General features: G+C 34.2%; 1 protein-coding gene across 12 annotated transcripts in view; it reads left to right on the forward strand.

Moving 5' to 3' along the window:
- Positions 1-23,965, forward strand: part of PSPC1 (paraspeckle component 1) — a 60,722-nt gene that overhangs the window by 22,952 nt on the left and 13,805 nt on the right. For 3 of the 12 annotated variants that reach the window (XR_013339499.2, XR_013339500.2, XM_077781477.2), the window contains exons 7-8: positions 4,416-4,473; positions 8,564-8,733. The exons of 4 other annotated variants lie outside the window; for them this stretch is intronic. Coding sequence is in view for 6 of the 8 variants with exons in the window: in XM_077781477.2 (XP_077637603.1) it covers positions 4,416-4,473; positions 8,564-8,733 (228 nt within the window). In the remaining 2 variants the exon portion in view is untranslated. Of the gene's footprint in view, positions 1-4,415; positions 4,474-8,563; positions 8,734-11,839; positions 12,318-17,762; positions 22,851-23,965 lie in introns of those variants that run through there. 5 more of the 12 variants (XM_085580918.1, XM_085580917.1, XM_021539945.3 and 2 more) reach the window with 5 other exon arrangements.

The following is a 23,965-nucleotide window of genomic DNA, read 5'->3' on the forward strand; positions in this document are numbered from 1 at the left end:
GAAATAATTTTTCTAGAAGAAACTTAATGAAATCACACTAGAACAGAGTAATAAATTCTAGTAAGAGGTACAGAAATGTCATACCTGTTTTCACAAATATATCATCTGTTAGAGAATAAAGTTCAGTTTTCATGTTAATGAAAAAAAGTGAGAATCAGCAGCATTGTTAACTACACTTTGCTCTACATACACAACCTAGATAAAGTGCTAATTAAACTATTAATTTTCAAGTTTATGGGGAAAGTGTTTTTTTTCTTGCTAAGGCATTTTTTAGATGCCATGTCTTAGCATTATTGTGGTTACTATACTATGAAAGGTAAGTAAATAGCTGCATGTTTTTCTGGCCACAAACCATTGAAAACTGTATGGTCTGCCATCATAATGATTCTGAGATATCTTGATTTTTTGCTGTTCTAAAATTTTCCTTGCCATATTTCATTCATACCATAATTTTTGACAGTTTTGTTACCATAAATATTGCATCACTTGGAGACAAGAAAAATTTTTGCTGGGTTAGCGCAATTGCAAGGGCTATTTTTAAGGAAAAAAGTAGCACTGGTTTGTCAGTTTAAAAAGTCACATTTATGACTATTTGTATTTTTACTTGCAGTGTGACCTGTATCAATTCTTAGGTGTTTTTCAAACTATTTAGTTTCATGGTTTTGTAGAACATTTAAAAATAGTGTTATATATTTAAAAAACTCAGAGGAATCATCTTGGCTGTTCTCTGTATATTTAGACTGCTGTATCAGTGGTGATAAGAGGTGTAAGAACACAGCACATGATACCTCAAATACTTTGGAAAACTGCTTTCAAGTACTTGGTAAAAAGGGGAGAATCTATACTATGTTAAATGTTAATACATATTTTGAAAACTTGAGTGTACTCATTATTTTGGTGTAGATCTACTTTTTACATCTGACATTAAAATTAGTTGGCATTGTGAGAAATACAATTTTTAATGTAATGTAATTAGTATAATCCTATAGTTGCCATCATAGCAGTTTTTCTAAAAGATTACTCAGATGCATTAGACCTTTTTGAAGGTTGTCTGCTTTAGTGAGTTCTGAAGTATTTTACAAGACTCCTGGCAACAAATAATTTGGAACGGTGTGAGTTGTGTAAACAGTGCTTTTACAATTGGACATTTTTTGTTTGCTGAGTTTGTCTTTTTAATGATGTTTTTTTTCTGATTTTCACAAAATTTAACTTATGCTTTTCTGCACATTCTTTGTCTTATGGCTTTCTTTTTTCTCTGTAATAGCATATCATCTATTTTTCTTGTTTTCTTCCTGTTAAGATTGTTTTCCCAGGTGTGGGTGACTTCAGAGGTTCCTAATCATTCTACATATTTCTCTCTTAAGAGTTTTGCCCTGTTCTCGTGCTGCTCAGTTTTAACTCCCTGTTGTGGGTAGTTATGGGTGGCTTTGGGGAAGGGGCTGAAGTAGGCTGTTACTGAACAGAAGAATGGGAAAGTCATATAGTGAGAAAAAGCAGCTTTGAGAAGGTAACATTATTGTTACTAAGCTCTGCAAAAGGCTTGAGTATCTGAAAATGAAATTCTCAGATAGGCTGGAATTACCAACCAGGAGTGGTTCATCTATTGTGTTTAACTGCCTGTTGGTATTCCTTTCTGTTATGTGTTGGGCAAAACCCATGGGACTAGTTGATCTAGCTTACCTGTAGTAACATGTATTTGCTCACATAGTAAAGAGCTGTCTAGGACCTGATTTGTGTGTGACAGGACTGAATGTTTGTTACCACACAGGACACCTCCAGATAGAATTTTTGACCATCTAATGACATAAATGATATGTACTGCAGGTTAATGTTTGAAATTGAGTATTTTCTCTGACAGGAAGTGTAAACTTGCTAATTCTGTGTTATGAGTACAGAAGAATTGTCCTGTGCTGAAAAGTCAAAGGAACGTGATATATTTTGTACATGCATCAGTTAGAAATAATTATAAGCTGCAACAGCATCTTAATCTTGCAGACATGTTGATCAAGTAGTAGGCAGCAGAGACCTTAAGGCACATTTATGGGTCTTGATTTTATCCCTGAAATGTTTTTTATGTTGTAGTAATTCAACACGGAATTTAAAGCTAAAAAATGGCAAATAATTACCTAATGTTTTTTCTTACAAATGTTAAACTAGACTAAACATAAGTAGGTTCTACCCATCTTTGTACTTCAGTTAACTGAAGACTGCTATCATTTCAAGACGGGGAAAAATGGTTGATTGCTAGGAAGAAGACTAGTGTGTTTTTTAAAGAAAGTCTACATCAGAGCTTGCATATGCTTCTGTCCTTTACAAAGAAAACAATTTAAGTTCTAGTAACTAGTGCAGCCTTACAGCTCTGTACTTAGCATCCTTATCTAGCCGGTATAGTGCTTAGCCTCGCCTTATGGCACTTGTCACATTAAAAAAATACCAACCAACTTGCAGTTGAACCTGAGATGAATCAAGGAAGATTTGTGCCTACTGTAAAGTCTGGTCCTTTGCTTTGCAATGAAAAAGTTTCTCACAACTGTTCCAGGCATGCCTGCTTGTCACGCAAAGCATATAGGCATGCACCTATGCACAGAATCTGACTAGTGTAAACTGATAGCCACAGTGTTTCCCTATCCTTTTGGGCTAGGGACTGACAGTAGGGATCATATACCACTTTCCCTTCTGCTTCCTGATGTCAAGAATGAGGTGTACAAGCAGACTGATAATCAACATGGTTGTATGCTGATTTGTGACTAACTAATGTCAAGTTTATGGGTATGGTTGATCCCTGTGGGGCTGCTGATTTTACTTAAAATGTCAATTGATGCTGCTGTGAAAGGCCTGTCAGAGTAGCTGCATGTTCTCTAATAGATTTTTAATGTGGGTTCTAGGTTAGAGGAATAGATCTTCCTTAGTGTTCCATCAATGGCCTTTTTGGCTGGACTTTTAAGCCTCCCTGTGTCTTCTAGTTACCAGACCTTATTTTTCTGCTCCACATTAATGCATATTCTTTTGAAAACAGTGTGTACTCTTCTTATGTTAAGTAGTTTTTCTAGGTTAACATGAGTTATTACAAACAAAGTTGTTGACTTGAGAGCTCTTAATCATGTATCTCAGGGCAATTTCCTATAATAGGATATTTAGGTAAAACTGTTGGTTCTTTTCTGTCAGATAGTGGTGTCTGCTGCTTCAAGTGGCTGAAGATAGAAGACTCATGTTTGGCATCCCAAATATGATTGACCAAGCCAGACTTCTCTGAACCTGTACAAATGCAATGAATGTATTTTGATTTATTATTGTTTCCATGTAAAAGTTGCTTATAGACTGTTTTAGTTGCCTAGTATGTGGATTTCTTTTCAAAGTGCATATGAACTTAGGCCCTTAAATCATAAGTGGAATGACTTTTCACAATGAGGTAAATTGTTTCAATTTTCTTATTTTTAGCACATGTGTGTTTGTTTTCTCAAGAGCAGAATACTTGTTAATATTCCTGTAGAAAATTAAGGAGAATTTTTTTAATAAATGTCTTTAGGTTTTGTTTTGAATTGTGAATCTGTTTCTATTTTTTTTTTTTTATGTAAACAGTAATCCAAAAATCCCTTGGAATTGTCTCTGATAGAGTATTTTGTTTTCCCCTAAGTGATTTTTTTTCCTCTTTGGGTATCCTTTGAGTGTTGTTTCACAGCAGGCCGGGATTCTTGTTCAGTAGTGTAAGAAATCTTTTGCTGTTGGGTGACTGACCATCAGTTGAATCTGGATCAGTTTGATGTGTTGTCTGTTTAGTTTAAATGCATGTTACAGTTTCTGGTGACACTATAGTTTTGTGCTGGTTTTAAAAGGATGGTCAGTATCTGAACTAACATCAATAGCAAAGTATAATTCATTAAAAAAATATATCTCCTTCAAATTAAATTAAAACTATTTGAACAATGATGAATTGGTAGGTTGAATTTATATACTGTAATATAATACATCAGAGCTTTGTTTTCAATCAACACAAATATTTTTGAGTCATGAAATCAGGTTGAGTATTATTGAACCACTTGGCCTTTAGGCAAGTATTGTAATAAGATCTGTTTGTTTACAGGTAAAATAGAAAAGTATTTATTAATTTAAAACACTCCATAAAGATGAATTCATTTGTGGTTGATCACATAACTATTTGAGAGCTTTAGACTGCTCATAAATGAAACTTGGGATATTTAATCTTTATTATGCAAAAATGTACAGCATTGTTACATTGAACTTATTCATCCCTTTGATGTTATAAAAACCAGGAGTGTAATTAATGTCTTTCCTTGCACTGTTTTTAATCAATGGAAACTTTTGAAACTGTAACATTTTTATTTTCATGGAGTAAATAGGAATGTTTTAAGTTCTAAGAATGATAGGTTGACCATGAAAACTATGTTTACTTTCAGAGAGAACAGGAAATGAGAATGGGTGATATGGGTCCTCGTGGAGCAATAAACATGGGAGGTAGGGATCTGAAGGAAAAAGGCTTCTCTAATGTAAAGTTTTTTTTCTTTGGGACTGTACATATTACTCAAGCACTATTAAATAGTGACAACTGGTAAAAAAAGGAGTAAGCAATATTAGGAAATAAGGAACCCCAACATATATTTTGCTTTCAAGCAGCCCCTCCCCCCCTCCCTGTATCTTTATTTTACTCCTTTAACTACATGGCAAAAAAATAATGTGCAAGTTAAGGGAAACAAAAATAAGGGACAAGTGATGCTCTGGGAGTTATCTGCTACAAAAGAAGAATTTTATGTTAAAAAAATATTTGGCATTATTTTGGAGGGACCACCTATTTGAAGAAATTATGACTGCAATTGCATGTAAATGATATAGAGGTCAAAACTGGCAACTTCTACATATATATACTTGGTGTGGTAAATGAATAATGTGCTTGGTGTTCCACCTGTTTCCTCCAAGTCTCTTATTTGCAAATATTCTCTGTTAGCTTTTGCAACTTAAAATACTGTCACTGCGAAAATCTATTACTGTGTAATCTACTACTAAAAACTAGTACCGTGTAATAGAAAAGTATAATAATTAGTGCTTGCTCCATGTATGCAAACTGGAACAGTTTGGAATTTACTTACCCAGAATATCTGCTTTTAAACAAGACTGAAACTTGAAATATTTCTTCAAAACCACCAAATCTAACTAAACTGTGTGAACTGTTAATCTATTGGAAGCTTCCTAATGGTAATTTAAAATAAATTTAGGTGGTAATTAAAAGAAAAGTAATAAAACTATTTTCCCATATATTTTAAAATTGAAAGTGCATACAAAACTCAGTAATTTCACTTGAACTTTTGAGTAATGTAAATTTATAGAGTAAGAAATCTACTTCAGATTTTGAAACACATTATTCACAATTTCCTTGCATTTATTGAGACACATTTGTAGCTGAAAAATAGAAATAGGCTTGTGCTTTCAGGGATGATGAAAATTATTTACAAATAATTCTGAAGAAGGACACCGTTAAATTATCTATAGCTATTAAGCTGAAGCATAAATTGAGGCTTAATTTCCTTATTTTATAGTTGTACTTCTGCATATGATTTCATCATACTTGAAAATTACATTTAATTAGAAGACTTAGTAAATATTGATACTGTGTCAGTTGTCCAGATCCACAAAATACACTTTCTACATGGAGATTTAAAATGTTTATTTACTGCAGTTCTTAGTAGTGTTGTTACTGGTCTTGCTAAGTTTTATGTTACAACTTGATTTTAAACTTAATACTTTTAGAATACATTGTATCATCCCCAAAAAAAAAAAAGTTATAGTAACACTGAACTGCTACTTTATCCATAGCAAATAAGTGTAGCATTTATTTCTGCAGAGGCTGGATTTTACATTCACTCGTTACAGAGATTTGGGGTTTTTTTCTAGTGTATTAAGTCCATTAGTACAACCAAAATAATTGACCCCAGAACCTTACAGTAGACCTTTAAATAGTAGAATTTTAGTTGTTGACAGTAGCATCCTTTCTTAATATTTCTGTTGGAATTGTAACCTTATTTTTAACTTAACCTGTGCTATTAGTGACTTTTTATAAGGTGGGACAGAAGGAGCTGTCCAATTTCCAATAACTGAAATACCTGAATGATAATTTTCTTAGAAAGCAGAGTACCTCTGTGACGGATTTAATAAGTGCTGACATGTGCAGAACTGCTCATTTTTACAGCTTTCTGTGACAAGCAAGTTCTGAGAGACGTATGTATACCTCATCAGAGCATTTAATTGGATCTTTAGTGCTATGTTCAGATTATAAGCTTAAATATGGAAAAAAAGGGGCTTTTTTGGGGAACTGTCTCAGCATTCATGAAGATTATTGACTTTATTGTTTCTGCATTTCAGACATTTAGAGTGGACTTTTTCAGCCCTTCAGTTTGCAGAAAAGGACTTTTTTTTAGTGTCTGCATTGTAGCATGAACACTAATGACTACTTTCCATCTGTTGCTGAACACAGTCCTGTAAATGAATTCCTCACATCAGTGCCCAACCAAAAAGAAAGGACAATCAAGTGGTTAGCTCTCAAGGTCTGCTTTAGAGATAGGAGGATTTTGGAAGACCTCTGAGTTACAGCTAATCTATTATAGTGGCCTTTTGCTGAAAGTATGCAGGGCCCCTCTTTCTCCTTGCATTATACTCTGTAGTTTTGCTCCTTTCAAATCTGACTCTGCCTGAAACAGGATCAGAATTCTAGAGGTTTGATAGTATGAGTTGCTGTCTGCCACCCTGGTTATCATTTGTATGATATGGAGCATGAGACTTTATGGAAGTTGACAGGGAGCCAGTGAGTACCTGGCTCAGTTTAATTAGGCTGATAAGCAAACCAATAGCAAGTAATTAAGCATTTAGTTAATGACGCTACTACATGCACTAAAGTGCTCTTACCATCATGATAGTCCTGCAGAGTGCCTCTAGACTCTGAGAATAAAGGTTTCTCCTTATATTGGCAGTTTAGACTTCTTTTCCAACTGAATGGGTGACAGTAAAAAGCTGTTTTAGACATATGCTACTTTAATTTTCTTGAATTGTAGCCCAGTCTTCTACCTGGTACATGAGCTGACAATGTGTATGGATTGGTAAGAAGCATCCAACATGAGTGTACCTTTGTTTTGACTTAATGTTATAGGGAGAGGTCTAGGAGTTCCTTTTTTACTAAGCTCAAAGACTTCTTTTCAAAATTACAGAATTTCTGTCACTTGTAGTAAACCTGTTTAGCACTTCTTATGTGCTGCTATGTAGCATGCATTGTTTTTTGCTGAGTTTGTGATTGGCCTAATGTATATATGATCAAAACCAAGTCTTCAATTTTAGCAACAATGTCTTGAATGCCATGGTTTCACTGGTTGCTGTGACATGGTGTTCTCGAGGCAAATAATTGAGATGTAATTGTGCATGCCTGCAGATAGTCTCACAGTACTGTATCTGTGCGAAGTGGGCTCCTTTGAATGATGTGCATTTATATATTCATTATTAAAAAAGTGCAGTTGTGGTGAGAAGTGAGAGGGTTTATCTTTAAAATATGAACAACAGGCTTATTAGTCTAGCAACATGTCAGATTTCTTTATATTATGAAAGTATATACTTAAAGTGTACACTAAATGTCGAAGGTATTCTTTCTTCCATTATCAAAATTTGGATGAATACTTTTCGCTGAAGAGGATGGATTTTTGTGGGGAATGGGAGGAATGCATCACCACCAGCCTTGAAGTTGATATTTCTTAATAGTAAGGTGTGGGGTAGATAATCAGACTGTTTTCTCAAAGCAACACACAAAACTACTATGAGGGCATTTTTACCTATGTGTTCAGTACATTATTGAGTACTGATGCAGAGTGATGCTTCTTAGTGTAATATTACAACTAAATTATCTACTCAGAATATGTTTTCAGGATTTTCTTTTACCTCTTTTGTTCAGACATTTGGAGCAGATTGTTGTGTCATTTCTAGTTCTAACAAAACCACTTAGTTTTCTTGTACTTATACCATAAGAAATTACAACTAAATGCAAGATTTTATTTATTCCATATTGCAAATAATTTATTATGAAGTTGAGTACCATCTCTGTTATTGCTGTTAGACTGTAGACTAATCTACTGTACACTATATCAATTAACATATTACTGGTAGAAGACTTCTTGCAAATGTACATTTTATCTGTTATGATCCCTAAAGGGCCAAGTTGTCTTACAGCTGCCAATATCTGTAAAATCACTTGAGATTTTTGCAAATTTGTGGTGTGCATACTCTATATAGATGCAATATGAAGATTTTCATTCCTGCACAGAAACTCTACAGTGATATTTAGCTGTAAAGACTGGGATTTTCAATTACATGAGGCAAATTGTGTAATGCAGAATGATAGAGATTATTTAAAATCTGTTTAAAAGCAGATGATTGAGATAAATGTACAGTCTCAAAGAACATTTTTTCAAGTATTTGAAGTCTTGTACATTTGGCTTTTTAAATATTGTAAATTGTTTGTTTGTTCTTGTAAAATTAAGATAGGACAGCTCTAAGTATAGATTGTTTTGCATAGATGCGTTTAGCCCAGCACCTGCTGGTAACCAAGGCCCTCCTCCAATGATGGGTATGAATATGAACAACAGAGGAACTTTACCTGGCCCTGCAATGGGTCCTGGTCCTTCCATGGGACCAGAAGGAGCTGCAAATATGGGAACACCAATGATGCCAGATAATGGAACAGTGGTAATGTATCACAAATTTAATTCTTTTAAATAGCTGTCATGTCTCATGGCCCATTTTTCTTACCAAAGGTATTTTCACGCTGAGTAAGTATGTGTTCCATGTTTTGGATCTGTTAAAAGTAATTGATAAAACAAACCTTTTCATGCAAATAATTTGCAACCCAAAAGAGAAATTTTTTTTGATATTACTGTGAAAATCCTACATCCCTTAGGAATGAAAATCTCTAAATTTAGACTTTTGCTGTTATTTTCTTTAGTAAAACTAAATCCTCTGATTTAGCTTGTTGGGGTTTTTGATGAACAGTTAAATGTTGGAAGATGCAAAGTGTGAAGATATCTTTGTGTAAACAAATTAATTTTTAAAAGCAACTTTAGTGTTCTTTGTATTTCTTTTCTAACACTGTTAAACGCATGAGATTGACAGTAATTGTGCCACTTAGAAAATCAGTAGCCAACAGTTATTGGTAACTGTTATATCAATACAGGAAAGATAATACTGCCCAGTTGCCACGGTCATAGGGGAATGTCTTTTATGTCTGGGATTTTTAATCAAGAGCAAATAGGCCATTGGGATGCAGTTAAAGCATTAGCCATTCTTGCTTTGTTCTCATAGCCAGTCACATTTCCTAGCTGTAATGTCTTATGTAGAGAAACAACTATATAATTTGAAATCTGACTTTTATATATTTTTTCAGTACTCCTCTGTTACTAGGTTAGTGGTGGTGTTGATATAAAGGAATATATAGTCTTAACAGTTATTCTGTTACAGTTTTATTAGAACACAGAAGCATTTTGTAGCTGTGTTTTTTTAGATAGACCTTCTCACCAGTATCTGTGATTGAGCCATCTGTATAATGAAGTTAAAACAAAATCCTTTGTTCCATAGAAGAAAAGGAGGTTTCAGTTTTGCACAAAATGCACTGTGGGTCTGGTCTTTACCAGGTAAAAAGGAGAGGTCTTATTTCACATCACAGGAGCCAGCTTATTTTATCAGTTGTGTCATTTTTCACAAAGTGGGGAGGATGCTATTTACAAAATACTGAATTGGGAAATTTTTGCTGGAGACCACTGTATTACTGGTCACCTTGAGAACCTTGTCTTGTGATTATATAGACACTGAAAAAAAGGTGTGTGGAAAAGAATGTGGTATCATAAATCACAGTATCTAACTTAAACTGTTGTTTTTCTACAAAAAGTCATTCCAGGTATGGAAATGTAGGAAATATACTGACACTTCAAAATGCATGTTTAAAAAAAAAAAAAATCTTTTTCCTTTCATTTTCTTATGCATGCTTCTGAAAGACAAATTAGATTTTAGTTTTTTCTTCGTTTTGGTCTTTGAAGGTTTTTAACTTGGGAGGTCAGGCCCCTACAGAAAGGCATAGCTTTATTGTATCATTGCTGTTGTTAGAAAGATACTTAGAGATCCTTTGAAGGCTATCTACTAGAACACTGTAGCAGTTTTTTTTCCACTGAGGGAAATTAAGAATATGCTTTATAAATTACGAATTTAAAAATTTAATGTTTTTAATTGGATCTTCTTCTGAAGTCTTGAAGAGAAAGTTATATCAATCTCCCTTTTGTTTCACTGAAGTATTTTGAAACCTGGATTGTCTTTGAACATAACATTTTAAAGGTAGCTTCCCCCCCTTACTAATGTAGGTAGTTAATTACAGCAGTTTTCTTGATAGCTGGAAAGAGGGGTCCTTATTGGAAAGAGGACTTGACTTTTTGTCCAAAAGTCTAATGGTAAAAGGGGTCAGGAGTATGTGGTAACTTAGTTGCTGAAATTCATATCCATTGCTAACATGCTGGCATGCATTAAGATAAATTTAAAACAGTTTTTACCCAGTGCTACAGATTTAAAGGTGCTTTAGCTCAGTAATAGATCTTTATGCAGCTGTTGAAGTAACCTTTTTCATATACAGTGTTGCACTTGAAATAATGCACATATGTACAGCCATGATCTACATGATCTAGGTTGCATGTACTTCTATCTATATAGATAAAATGCTGGGGTTTTTGTTATCTATACATACATATGTACATATATATATATATATATATATATATATATACATGAATTAGCAGACTCCAGAGCTGCTGAGCTCTACTACTATTACTAGAGTTAAACTTTCAGAAGAATTCTTTCTGATTCAGGCATAAGTGCTGGTCTTAAATGTCCTTATTGAACTCTGAATACCTGGGGATTTGATGTAGATCTCTGTACAGAAGGAATTTCTTCTGAAAGCATAACTGTCCTTAACTGGTGAATGATGAGTTATGAGTTACGCATCTGACTGTACCATGTTTATGCCTTTAATGGTTTATATGGAGTTTAAATTTCTCCATGTGGGGTTCTGCTTTTAAACAGTTGCATAAATACTGAACTGTAAGTGCTCAGATGGATTTTTTTTTCTTAGAAATTAAGCAAATAAATCTGTATAAAGATATATACCTTTATTAATAAGAACTAAGACAAGTAAGTATGGAATACTGTTTTGTTTGGACAGAATTTCAGAATTTTAAAAGCCTTAACTAAAAATCTCTTAAGTCCTTGAAAGTATTTCAAAGATCTCTTAAGTCATACAGAAGGCTAACTGCAGGTAGTGTGGACTTGAAATATCCATAGGCATGTGAGTATAAAAGTCTTAAGGCTATTAAAACAATAAATGCTGTTTCTAGAAATAAAAAGCTCCTCCCATCCTAGTTTGACAATGTTTCTCTAATTTATTTAAGGGAGAAGCATTGTAGTTGGTATGTAAGGTACAATAGGGCTCAGATATAAAACTGTTTGCTGTCTCCTCTGTTACATAGAGAATATGTATTGCTTCAGATGTACCTGTAAGGATGAAGTTAAGGATGAAGTTACATTCAGCACCAGAGTCGGTGCTGTATTGTTTTTAATTTACTTTACAAAGTTGGAGCATTACATTAGTACGCTTTAATTTCCAGCTCTTTTTCCGTAATAACTAATTGAATTGCTCCTTTCTTCCTTCTATGTGTGATCCTGATTCTGCTGGACTATCTGCTGAACTCCATGACAACATCACTTGTGGTTTTTGTTGTAACTCACATTTGGCATGTTCCAAATGGACTTGTGCTAGCATAATGAGAGATTCCCTCAAGGAGGCCCATCCCAGATGGGTTCACCTCTGGTTAGTAGAACGGGCTCTGAAACTCCTCAGCCGCCAATGAGTGGTGTAGGTGCCGTGAGTGGTGGACCTGGTGGCTTTGGTAGAGGAAATCCAGGGGGCAACTTTGAAGGACCTAACAAGCGTCGCAGATACTAAATCTTAATTCATTCCTTACTGTTTTAGAAATTCCAGTACAAGTATACAGTGATATGCCTTTATAATTTTAGCTGTTATCTGGAAACGGTTCTATTGTTATTGTAGTCTTTAAAACAGTTTCTTTTGTAAAACTTTTTTTGTATTCAGTCATAGGCTTTGTAGCATAGAGCAGAAATGATGCGGATCATTACGTAAGGCAATGTGTTTGTGACTCTAGCAAAATGCAATGTGTGACTATGCTGTAAAACGTGCGGTTATCTGATTACAATAAAACAAAAATCACTGGAAAGGATTTTGGGAATGTTATTACTAATACTGAGTAAGAATAATTTTATGCTTAATTATAAGTGGCATCATTTTCATTTTTATGTAGTTTCTACTATGTTTCAAGAAAGTTCCACTCTTAATAGTGTTTAGCTGAACTGCATGGTGCAGTACATACTGTGAAAAACTTAAAATACAACTGCTTTTATTTTGACTTTCAAAGAGCGTAAATTTTTATACAAAGTGTTCTCCAAGATGCTGTGTCCTTGCATCTCAATCCACCATTGCAAACTTAGTCACAGTAGGCTTATCAACAGAGATTATCTGTCAGACAAATTGTTAGAAAATTTAACTTGGGGAGGGAAAAAACCAACTTGGGAAAGGAATCTCTGTGTATGCTATATTCATAACAGTATGAGTGAATTTACCTAAACCATATTTATGGAGGAAGAAAATTGGTTGCAACATCTTTGTGTTCTGCTGATGGTTAAAGTATCTCCCACTGCAAGGAAGGAGACATTTCTGCCTGCTGGTCGAAAGCTTTCCTCTGTGTTTGCACATCATTATTAATAAGTATACATTTTCCCTAGTGGTTGGTTTGAATAAAAACATGTCTGTTATCAATGTGTAACTGTTTAATTAGGAAACAAATACATGTTTTCCAGTGGAAATAAGTGTTCACTTGTAGTTGAATAATATGTATTTAGAAGGATTGCACATGAGTATTCTTCAAAAAGGTTTTACAGAACAATGAATTTGGAAAATGCCCATTTACAGCACAACTCAGGGTAAATTTGCTGATTGAGTTTTAAGATAAAACTGGTAGTAAAGCTATTAGGAAGCTTATTATGATTTTGTTTTGTCAGTCTTGGAAGATGATGGAAAAGACCTATTGGTTCTATTCCTGTAATGACAAATAAGTAGGGATATTGGTTGGTTACAATTACTCTTTTTCCTGTGCAAAATAGTTGTAAAATAGTGCTGTTCTTCTTTATCAGTTCACATATATTTTCAGATGTAGCTATAAATTTTATCTGTATGAATTGTGATGCTATATTGGTTAAAAACTGATTTGAAATAACCTGGTGCCCTAATAACATCCAGATGGTATATACATAGTTCAGCATGGGATGAAAGCAGCAGTGAGGATTTGTGTGTTACTTGTTAAATGTGGCGGTGATTGGCCTGGTGGATTGAATTTTGAGCAAATGGTTAACAAGAAAAGTGCAATATTGCTGGCATTTTGGAAATACTCTGTTACTTAAATTGCCTGTGTTAAGATACTGTTTTCATACAATTCAGGAGTTACCTTAGTGTATCTAAGTATGTAGGTCCTCACTTGTGACATCTCTACCTGCTAAGCATTTTCCTTTAGGTTGTCTTTAATGTTGCCATTTTTTGCTTGACTTAATACATGCCACATTTTGTAATACAATATTGAGTTACCTTTAGTCTGGAATACTCTTTCCCCTTGGTATATGTATCACATTATAGCACTCATTCTTAAAGTAACCATCAACCGAACTGAAAATTGTTTTCCTTTACACACTGGTCCTAAACCTCAAGATTTGGGAAAATTACTTTTTTTTTCACTGCTATAAACTAGTGTTTGCATATGGCAACTAGTTAAGCTCTCTGCTCTAGTGTCCTTTATGGAGCTGAAAATGCAGTTTACATTGGTATCTAGTAAGGTATCCAAATATGAGGTTACTTTTTTCTAATATTTTCTGCCTTTGTACATGACTTTTTTTAGGGGATTGAGGAAGTATTCGGTGTGAATTGGTAGTTCTCAACTGTAAAGCTGTACAGGGAACATGTTTTAAATACAAATTAAATTAGATTCAAAAGATTGGTTCGTCTTCTTCAAAGGAATAGGCTGTGTTGTTCAGGCCTTTTAGGTAGCTCCTGTATTTGTTTAGCTATGTAAACCCTCTTCCTTGTAGTGTCTGAGTATGTTTCAGAAGAACATTACATATACTGAATCTACAGAAGTAATTCATACTTTCCATGCCAGCTTCATGCTATTTTAAGTGCATATTTGTTTCACTGTATTTTTGGTAGCAAGTGGAGGTATGCGTGTATTTGAAAGTTATTGTAGATTTTATTTAACATTGGTGATTGTCATTCCACAGTTTTGACCTACCCTTCCTGTAATCCTCTGACTTGGATGGCTCTGCTGCATAGTAGCAGTGGATTTGTCAGCTGTCCATACTGCAGAAAATAATCTATTTTTAAATGTCCATGAACCAAGTCCTAACAAATACTGAAGTGTATTTTTGGGCAGATTTTAAGGAGTTAATGAAGTATGCCTTTTGTAGCTGATGACATGCTGCTAAGTTCAGCTTTTAAAAGTTTTCTTTGGGCTTCTTGGCTTAACTCTAAAGGCAGTGCTTCTCATTCTGCCAAATGTGGTAGTAACTGATCTAGCTATACAATAAATGCCTAATTTTGTTAAAAAAGGAATAGTCCCAAATTGTTTCTCAAAAATGTGTAGATGTGGCCAACCAGTGTTTGCTTGAAGGTTCTGCCCTTCTGCTAAAGTGATTAATTTTTCTTGATCCTCATCTGGTGAAGCAGTTTATAATTTTTACTGTGTACACATGTACTCAAATTTTTAACTACATTTGCACTATTTGACTGGAAAGCACAGTGAAGTCCTGACACTCTGCTATATGCTATGCTGAAACAAGTAGGCTTGGAATATATGTGAATCTGCCTACTACAATGCACTTACTTTTGTAATGTACTTACTGAGCTTTTACATTATTCTGGAAGTTTCATATTCCTAAAATATCTAATTTTCCTGTGAGATGCAATTTTGGTATTTAAGGATAACAAAGCTTTAGTACTCCATTTAAGTTCTTACCAATTTGCTCATTAGATAAAGCACGTTGACATCTTGGGAATCTTCATGGCGATTCTAATATACTTTACTGTATTTATTTCCTAAGAAAATTGTGAACTACTGTGGATTACCTAGAAAGAAGATTCCTGGTGTGCAGTTGTTTTATTTGTTCTCCACATTTTTTATGCAGTTGTACATAAAGATATAATAAACTGGAGATTCTTACTAGAACAAAATTTAAAAGAGATGTCAAGAACACAGTATGAACTAAATACTTAATTTTAAGCATAAACCAGTAGGATTTTATAATACGCATTCTTTGAGGAGCATTTGATATAAAGTATGCTGCCACATTCACCAAATTAATTTCCCTTTTTTCCACTCTTTATTTCAGATATACAATAGTTTGTAATTACAAATACTTTGAAAGGTACTAAACACAAACACAGTGACATTTATGAACTGTGTCTTGCTAAACAGTTGTAATCTACCTTGAGATAACTTGGGTCAAAAATGCTGAAACAACCAATCTAAAAGTAGATTCTCCAATGAAAACCAAAACCCAGTAGGCCTTTTTGGAGGGATAAAATATGCTTGGAGGTGAGATGTTCAGCAATTAATTAACTGATATGCTCTGGTGGCATGAAGTTCATTTTAGTTAATGTTGCAGAAACAAATTTTTTGTATACTTCCTAATTTATCTATTTTTATAAGAAGTTGGATCATAATTTTCCCTTCCTAAGTCAAACTTAAGTGTAATTGAACTACTAAAATAGCACAGAATGCAGGATAGCAACTAGAGCCAGTTTATGTTGGACCACAGATGTGAAGGCATTCTAAATCTCATTCCCAAGACTTGAAGTGTTGCATATCCATGGAGAGTTTTAGTCTGCATGTAGCATCTTTTGTTAGCTTGTGCTTGTGGCCAGGAATGGGGGACTTCAGAGAACGCATACTTCCAATGCAATCTTAATTGTCTTCTCAGGAGCCCTCAAATTATTAATGTAATAATAATAATTATTAACATAAATAACAGCACTGTGCTGTTATTAAGGTGCTTATCTTGGAGTTTGTTGCTTTCCATGGGCTGTTAACTCACTCCTACCATGAGGGAATATAAGTCCAAACTTTCCTGACTCATCAGTGGTAAGGAGGGAATAAGTGTGGCCTATGAGATGCAAATCCAGTACTTTAGATTATTGGCTACTCAGTGCTAGTTTGGTGGCAAATGTTGAACTGTAGTAACCTGAAAGCATTTGCTTTCTTAAAAATTCACTTACTGAAATTTAAGAACTTAGTAACAATAAAAGGATTGACTAAAAATTTTGACTACCTAATGTCAAATATATTTTTTCCCATTGGATTGTTTTTATGTTACCTTTTGTTACATTTCCAGATATACTGTAAAGTAGTTTTATCAATCTCAATAGTTTAGTGTGTTTTGTTGATAGTTTTGAGTGCCTTCCCAAAAAGTATTTTAAAAATCACAGTTGTAGGCATTTCAGGTGTGTTTTCACAGTAATCCATGAAATACTGAAGCTAGTTATAAAATTGTCTAAAATGTTACTTGTAGAATAAATAAACTGAACACGACATTTTCATGAAAACAGTACTTTTGTGGTTTTAAATGCATGGGAACAAACCCTCAATGTGTTAATTTTCAGTGGAATAGATTTTTATAGGTCTTTTCCATCTTGAACTTCCTTAAGATACTATGAAAGTTAATATAATTGAAATTTGGAGGCATCCTTATTAATGATCTTAGCCTCACTTTTAAAAGCAGTGAGAGACGTTTCTTCTATTTGGAACAGCAGCCCTTTTTTCCTAGTTAAAGGAGCTATTCAGAAAACCATTCAGAGATAAGCACAACAGACTTACAGGTAAAACTATTAAAAAGACCCTCTGCTCTAATGTAATGATTATTATACACACAAATCACATTGAAAGAAAAAAAGCAACTTTGTTAATGTGGGTAAAAGCTCCAGTGATTTATATGTTGTCCCTTGAGTGTAGAATAAAATACTCATAATAACAGGTATGAGATTCAAAAGGAATTGGATTGTGTTATTACATACACATGTGGATAAGGTTTTTCTGTTTGTTTAGGTAAATTATTTGTCTAGAGCTTCAATTGTATCTAGATTTACTAGTGTGCTTTTATGTCTCAATTTCTGTAGAGTAAAGCATAGCTGTATAATTTGATTGATTTTACATGCTAATTGTATGCGGGACATTAAGTGCTTGACTTGAAAGAATTGCAGTGAGAATGAAGATACTGTTCTTGACTTTAAGTAAAAACTTCATAGATCCTTGAACAGGAATAAGTGTGGAGGGTCCTGTATGTAAATTGAACGAAAAAATGGGAGAGAGGGAATAAAGTAATGTAATAAAAGTGAGAAAAGTGTGGTTTAATTTTATATCTACAGCAGATTCACAAATATAACTTAGTCTTGTTCTACATGAAAGCCACAAACTAACTAATTTTTAATAGAAGAGGTGGAAATACCAGTTACCTTCATGTCTGGGATTTTTTGAACTAAATTTAGTTTTGTGCAGATGGCCAAGGAATAGCAGAAAAACTGAAATGAATTAATCTTCTAAAAATATTTTTAAATTCTTGGGTTGTAGGGTGGGATCACTGCAGTTGGATATATCTCTTCTGTGTTGTGTTTTTTGAAGTTGATGTGTTGGACTTCATTTTTGTGGCTGAATACAGCAACTGTATACAGCGTACACACACCATGTAAGTATGTAACAGCTGATTTTAAGGTTGCTAGCCTCTCATCAAACCAGTGAGAATCCAGTCTTAAACCTGAGTGCATCATAGACAGAGAAGCACCAAACAGAAGAACATGGTAAAGGAAAATGAAATCGCACATATCCATTAGTAGTACTGGGATGGGATTAAGGTATTTCCATTAATTTTTTGCCTTAATTCACTGTAATCAATTTTTTGGTGTGTGACAGGGAAACTAATTTTATTATCAGTTAAAATAAGAAAGAAAAAGATCCCCAACAAAACACCTCTCCCAAAGAAATCCCCAAACCCTAAATAACTCAGTGTACAACCCAACCCCAAGCAAAATGTGTTTTCTCACCCTAAGTGAAAAGGTATACTTAAGCAAGGTGGAAGAGAAGATAAATCTAAAAATATGTAAAAACCAAAAGGGTTTACTGTAATTATTTTTGCATCTGTTAGCTCTTGATGTTCTGGTAATTTTAAAGTATTGCTTTAAAAAAAAAAAAAGTTCAATTACTGTTCATTATTTGTTATAAAAGGATTTATTCTACTAAATTTATTTATTGTTAGTAAGCTTTCAATATGTCTATATAGTGTAAAATTGCATGAAAGAACACTGCATAAACCAGCTATTGCAATACTGTAGAACACAGTCTTTGAACTGCTAGCTGAAATCTTCCAGGCTGCTTACAAATGTTTTAAATATTTATATGCTAATGGGAATTTGAAATATTTGTGTGTATATTTAAAATAATCCAGTACATGCCTTACTGCAGATACAAATAGCCTTTTGCCCTCCTTGCTGCTTGGTCCTGCTTCCTCTGTGTCCCCAGGCAGTGAGCAGGAGACCCAGGTAAAGGCAGGTAAAGGAGACTGAGAATTATTGATTCTGCTCATTTCAGTGTGGAAGGAAAGAAGAGCAAGAAGGGGCAGTAGAACAAGACTCTTCATAGCTGTGCATACCTGCAAAAGGTAGTTTAATAAGTGTTCTCATTAAGTGACTTTGGAAGAAATACATAGCTAGAACAAAAGGGTAAGAAGCGTGTTGAGGGCTTTAGATGTCTGAATAACGTGGTTATGGTTTACATTCTTGGTGATAGCTGGGCCACGAGGGCAAGTATTTCAAGCAGAAGAAAAAAATATCCACTAAAATGTTGAGCCAATTTTATGTGAGCTTGATCTGTCTGTTCACTTTCTAGAGTTACCAAGAAGGTTACATGCAAGCCAGTAAAAAAATGGAAAATAGTGTTCTTCGTGATTTCTCCAGGAGAGATGATATACACAGTTGCTTTAAAAGGAAGCAAGACTATTCACATGTACTTTTTGTTGGAAGAAAATATATAAACTGCCATTACAAAGATGGGAAATATTGTCTTTTAAAATGCTAACATTCTTCATTCTTTGATATGATAGTGCTGTGTTGTTCCATATATTATGTTCTGCTTTTAAGGGAGAGAGCATGTGAAAGGTAAGCCACAGCTGCAGTTTTAATCAACTTCAACTAAAAAGCTTTTCCCAGATGACACACCTGTAATAATGAAATAGTAGTTCACCTTCAGTTTTGTTTCAGTGTGGAACATTGTGTTTCTAGAACTTACCATTTTACCAGTTCCACATCTGACATTTTCAGAACCAGAGCTGTGTCAAATCACACAAATAAAATTTTTGCCTTAGTGTATAAAGAGTGCGATTACTGCAATTCAAAAACTGAATGTTCAAGAGTTTTGAAAGAAAATTTATGGAAGAATTGTCATCTATTGAATTGCTGGTTTAAAAGTGAAAATTGTCAACTTTGCAGCAGGGATGGCTGTACTTCTAAAATTATTTTAGGCTATGTGTCAGTTTATTATTGAAATGTTATACTTTTTGTAGTTTTTGTAATACCACTTAATGCATGTATGACATTTTTCTTGTATCACACTCGTGTAGTTTCATATATTATTCACACTGATGAATACAACTGTCTGTAGATGGGGGATACCAGAGCATTTGTTTAGTATTATGTAACTTGTTTAGGAGGTTTTTCGTTGATAAGCTTGTTTTCTGTCTTGTGTTTACTCTGGATGTTATGAGCAAAATACACTTTTTCTACGTTATGTGGGGGAAAAGTAGCAAATAATGAAAAAGTAGTTATTAGGAAAGTAAATGGAAGTCCTGGATGCTTCTTGGTGTTTCTAAAATGACACCTGACTCAGGAGAATAAAATCACTTGGTATACTTTCTACATGATTATTCTAGACTTTTTCCTGCTTACAGCACGCTTAAGGATCATTATTCAAGGTTATAAACAAAATGTTTAATTTCTGTCTGGTTTTAATCCTAAGCATGTTTACAAGACAGTAAATTAAACACAAAGGTCTTGATGCTTACTCTGAATAGTACTCTTTAACTCCCCAAGTTGTATTAAACAAAAATAATTTGAGTTTCATAGTTTTTAAATACGGAATTAGCCAGTCCCCTGGGGGTGTGGTGGAGTGGAAGAAGCACAGATTTGTGGAGAAATCATACTCTTGTTTTCAGCTGCATTATGTTTGTGGGCATGCATTTTTTACTTTTTACACAGGGCCCATTTGTTGCAAATATGTAAAAAGATATATCATCAATCGTATTTCATCCAGTTATTAGTTCATTGCTACATTGTAAAAATAGAATTGCTTACTTCAGGCACATTCACTTTACTGGAGATCATGGCACGTAGTATAAATATCAGAAATAGGGTAATTCAGGTGTTGGTAGCAGCTGATGATATGTTGTTGTGCCTTTAAGCCTGGTTGGATAAAAGCTGATACATATTGAGCATAACAATGTCTTAAAACTTGGTGCCCAGAACTGTGATGCTGCACTAGCATTTCTGCCTTATTGCTGTGGTAATCACAGAAATACTCACAGATTTGAAAGTGTTCCATCCAGATATATGGAGGAGGGTAAAGGATTGACTATTCTATGTTGCTTGGTTTTGAGGTCTTGTGTATTGTAGAATTTTTTTATATGATTGCTCAAAAATCTGTTTTTTTAAAAACTGTCTTGTATATTTAAAACTGTTCAATGTGAAGGAAGCCAAATGGTGTATCTTTAAAGAATGTGGGAAAATTACTTTACTAGAGGTCTTAATTGAGCTCTAAATAATTTACTGATTTGACACTGATGATTTGGTGTCTTAACTCGAACCTTACACTACATTTATATAGAAAATTTTGCAAGCTTCTGCCAAGTTTTAGAAGTAATGTACGATGTACTGACGGTAGGACTGGGCCAAATCATTCATATTTGACGCTTGTTACTGGCCTGCTCTGGTTTTCCTAATCAATTCATTTTAGCATTTTGTTTCCTTTTCTGTACTCTAGGTTTTCTTTTGTTGTAAAAGGCTTTCACGTTTTCCTCATGATGTGGAAGATATGAGCTGTATGAAACTTTATTTGGGGGTTCTAACACTAAACTTGATGGAAGTGGTTTAAAGCAACGGAAAGATGTCAGATGCACAGTAAAAACTACTTATTTCTATGATTTGATAAGCTGTTACATACCCCTTCATATGTGTTTTGTTAGTGTGTATCATGTATGTATTCTTAACCTTGTTGTGCCTTTAAAATGGATTTATATCTCTTTCTAAGGGGGGCAAAAATTTTTGTTCTGGATTAATTTAATTTCATTGTTTCTCCTTTGTGTAGTTAAGCAATAATGAAGTGACAGAATGTACATGAGAACTTAATAGGTAGTTACTCTTCCTGAACTCACAGATGTGTGCAAATACTAATACAAAAAAGTAAAAGTAGATAAGTGCTCATCATGGATTTACAGATGAGGGAGATACTAAAATGTGGTTTTACCTTATCTTTGACTTTGCAGCTTTTTAATAATTTGGGAAGTACCATAGAATTAAAACCCCCAAATACAATTCTTATAAACCTCATCTAAAATTCTTAAATGTTGTTTCACAATTCTGCTATAAACAAAACTAGTTCAGTGTAAACATTCAAATAAAATACACGCTTTAATGGAACAAGTAATTCTGAAAGCCTGTGTCTTATTAAGATAAGAAGAGTGGGAGGTTAGGTGTATTTTCTTGTATCTTTACTTTTTGATTAATGTTAAAGGAATAGAGGTGAAATAAATGAGATGCATAGAAAGGCTAAATATACAGGACACAATTTCCTGGGAAAAGACTGAAGTTCAAATATGTGTAAATTAAGTACCAGTGCTTCCAGTAGAGGACTTCTGTCACAAGTTTAGAGAGCTCCTCCGTAGAAACAAGGGATGCCAAATCTGGTCCTGCTCTTATGGCAGGAAAATGTCATCTTTGCCTTGATTGTGACAAAGCAAGGATTATCACGATTTAAATTTATGAAGTACATAGTTATCTTGCCACAGTGATGAATTTGAATGGCTGAAGAGTCAGCATCTTAGGTAAGTTTGTCTGATGAGCTGGTATATGCACAGCTGCACGATTGTAACAGCCTTCCCAGGACTTGGAATGTGGTAGTGCCTTTGGTTGTTTCAGCAGTTTCTTCATGTGCCTCAGTTAATGAAGCACTTTTGGTTTTTTGGTCATTCAAAGAACAATTTGGTTGCACAGATGCTTTTCAAAGTCATATTTTCTGCTTAGAAAATTCTCTTGGGTATTGACAGCCAGCGCAGTTGTGGGTTGAGAGTGGTGCTGTCATGGGGTGCTTAAACCAGCATTTGCTCCTATCAGCTGCAGTTGGCTTAGTTTATACCTGTTTGGTCATTACAGTGCACTTCCAAATATTATTTTTCATTAATGAAAGTTGTGTTCTCAATGAGGTATTGATCTGAGCAAGTTTGAGTAGAGACTTAAGAAAATATAAACTTACATTTGTAAGAAATTACAGAGTTACATTTGTATTGTCAGTGAGACAAATTCCTTTAATAATTCCAGGTGTGTTACAGGAAATTTTGTATCTTGGATGGTTCTGATTCCCTACGTTTGTAATAAAGGTACTTGAATTTTGTTCTACCTCTCTTTTCTGAGGTTCATTTTTAAACTGTTTGGACATTTATTTTAGCTTTCACATTATGATGTAAACTAGAGTCCTTCAAACTTTATGCATAAATATACCCTGTCAGGGCATACTCATCAGTCAGGTGTTGATCAGATGCAAGATTTTGCAGAGTCCAAAAACTAAGTGTCTAAGTTGTTAAATAAGATGAAAGTAAAGTTATGAGAAGACCAGAACAAGATTGAGCAGAATAGGAGAGCAAACTGCTCTGAAGGTGGTCTGTAAAAAGCAGTGTGAAAGAATCTGGTGACAAGTACATGTTCTGTTAATTGTTCAAAGAAATTGATGCATTAGGATATAGAACTTCAGTTTGAAATGCAGACTTCTTTGGAGAAGCGGCTGCTTGCTTAAGTGGAGTTTCTTTTTCAATACATTGCAAGTAATGTTTGTAGTGTATTAGAATGGATGTTTTTTACTTGTGTGCATCAAAAGTCACAATCAAGTAACTGAAGTAAGAGCTTTTATGTTTTAGTCTGTGTAACCATTTTATCATTAATGTGTTGATATTTACAAACTTGGCACCTGAGATAATTTTGATGGCTTATTTTTAAATCAGTATTTTTAATGTGAGAATTATAGTGCAAGCTGGCATCTTGAAATCTGAACAAGCTATGATGAAAAACAGTACCAACAATCAGTCTCTTTGATTAGAAATATTTAGTTTTGAATATGATGCCAAGTTACTGTCTTTGTATATTAGATGATATCAAAAGGGAGTTCCTCACTTCTCACATTGTGCTATTGGCCTAGTCCTGTGCAAAGGAGTGTCATCATTGAGGCCTTTGCTCTCAGTTTAAGAAAATGGTAATCAACTGGAGTGACTATATGGGGGGTATATGGTGGAATGGTTAATACTATTCCTAACACTCACTAAGATGCCTGATCTGTTATTCAGACTTGAAATTATTTCTAGTACAGTGCTTTTCAGTCCACTTTGCCACATGTTAGTAGGTGTTCACCTTGCTTTACATATGACAGCTGAGCTTAAAGCTTTTCTAAAATGTTTGATATTTTAGAATATTAACTTAGAAAGCTATTTCACTTTGGGTAGGAAGAATAGCTTTATCTTGCAG

This window comes from Lonchura striata, chromosome 1 (assembly GCF_050655825.1).
Source record: "Lonchura striata isolate lonStrDom1 chromosome 1, ASM5065582v1, whole genome shotgun sequence".
Taxonomy (NCBI): Eukaryota; Metazoa; Chordata; class Aves; order Passeriformes; family Estrildidae; genus Lonchura; species Lonchura striata.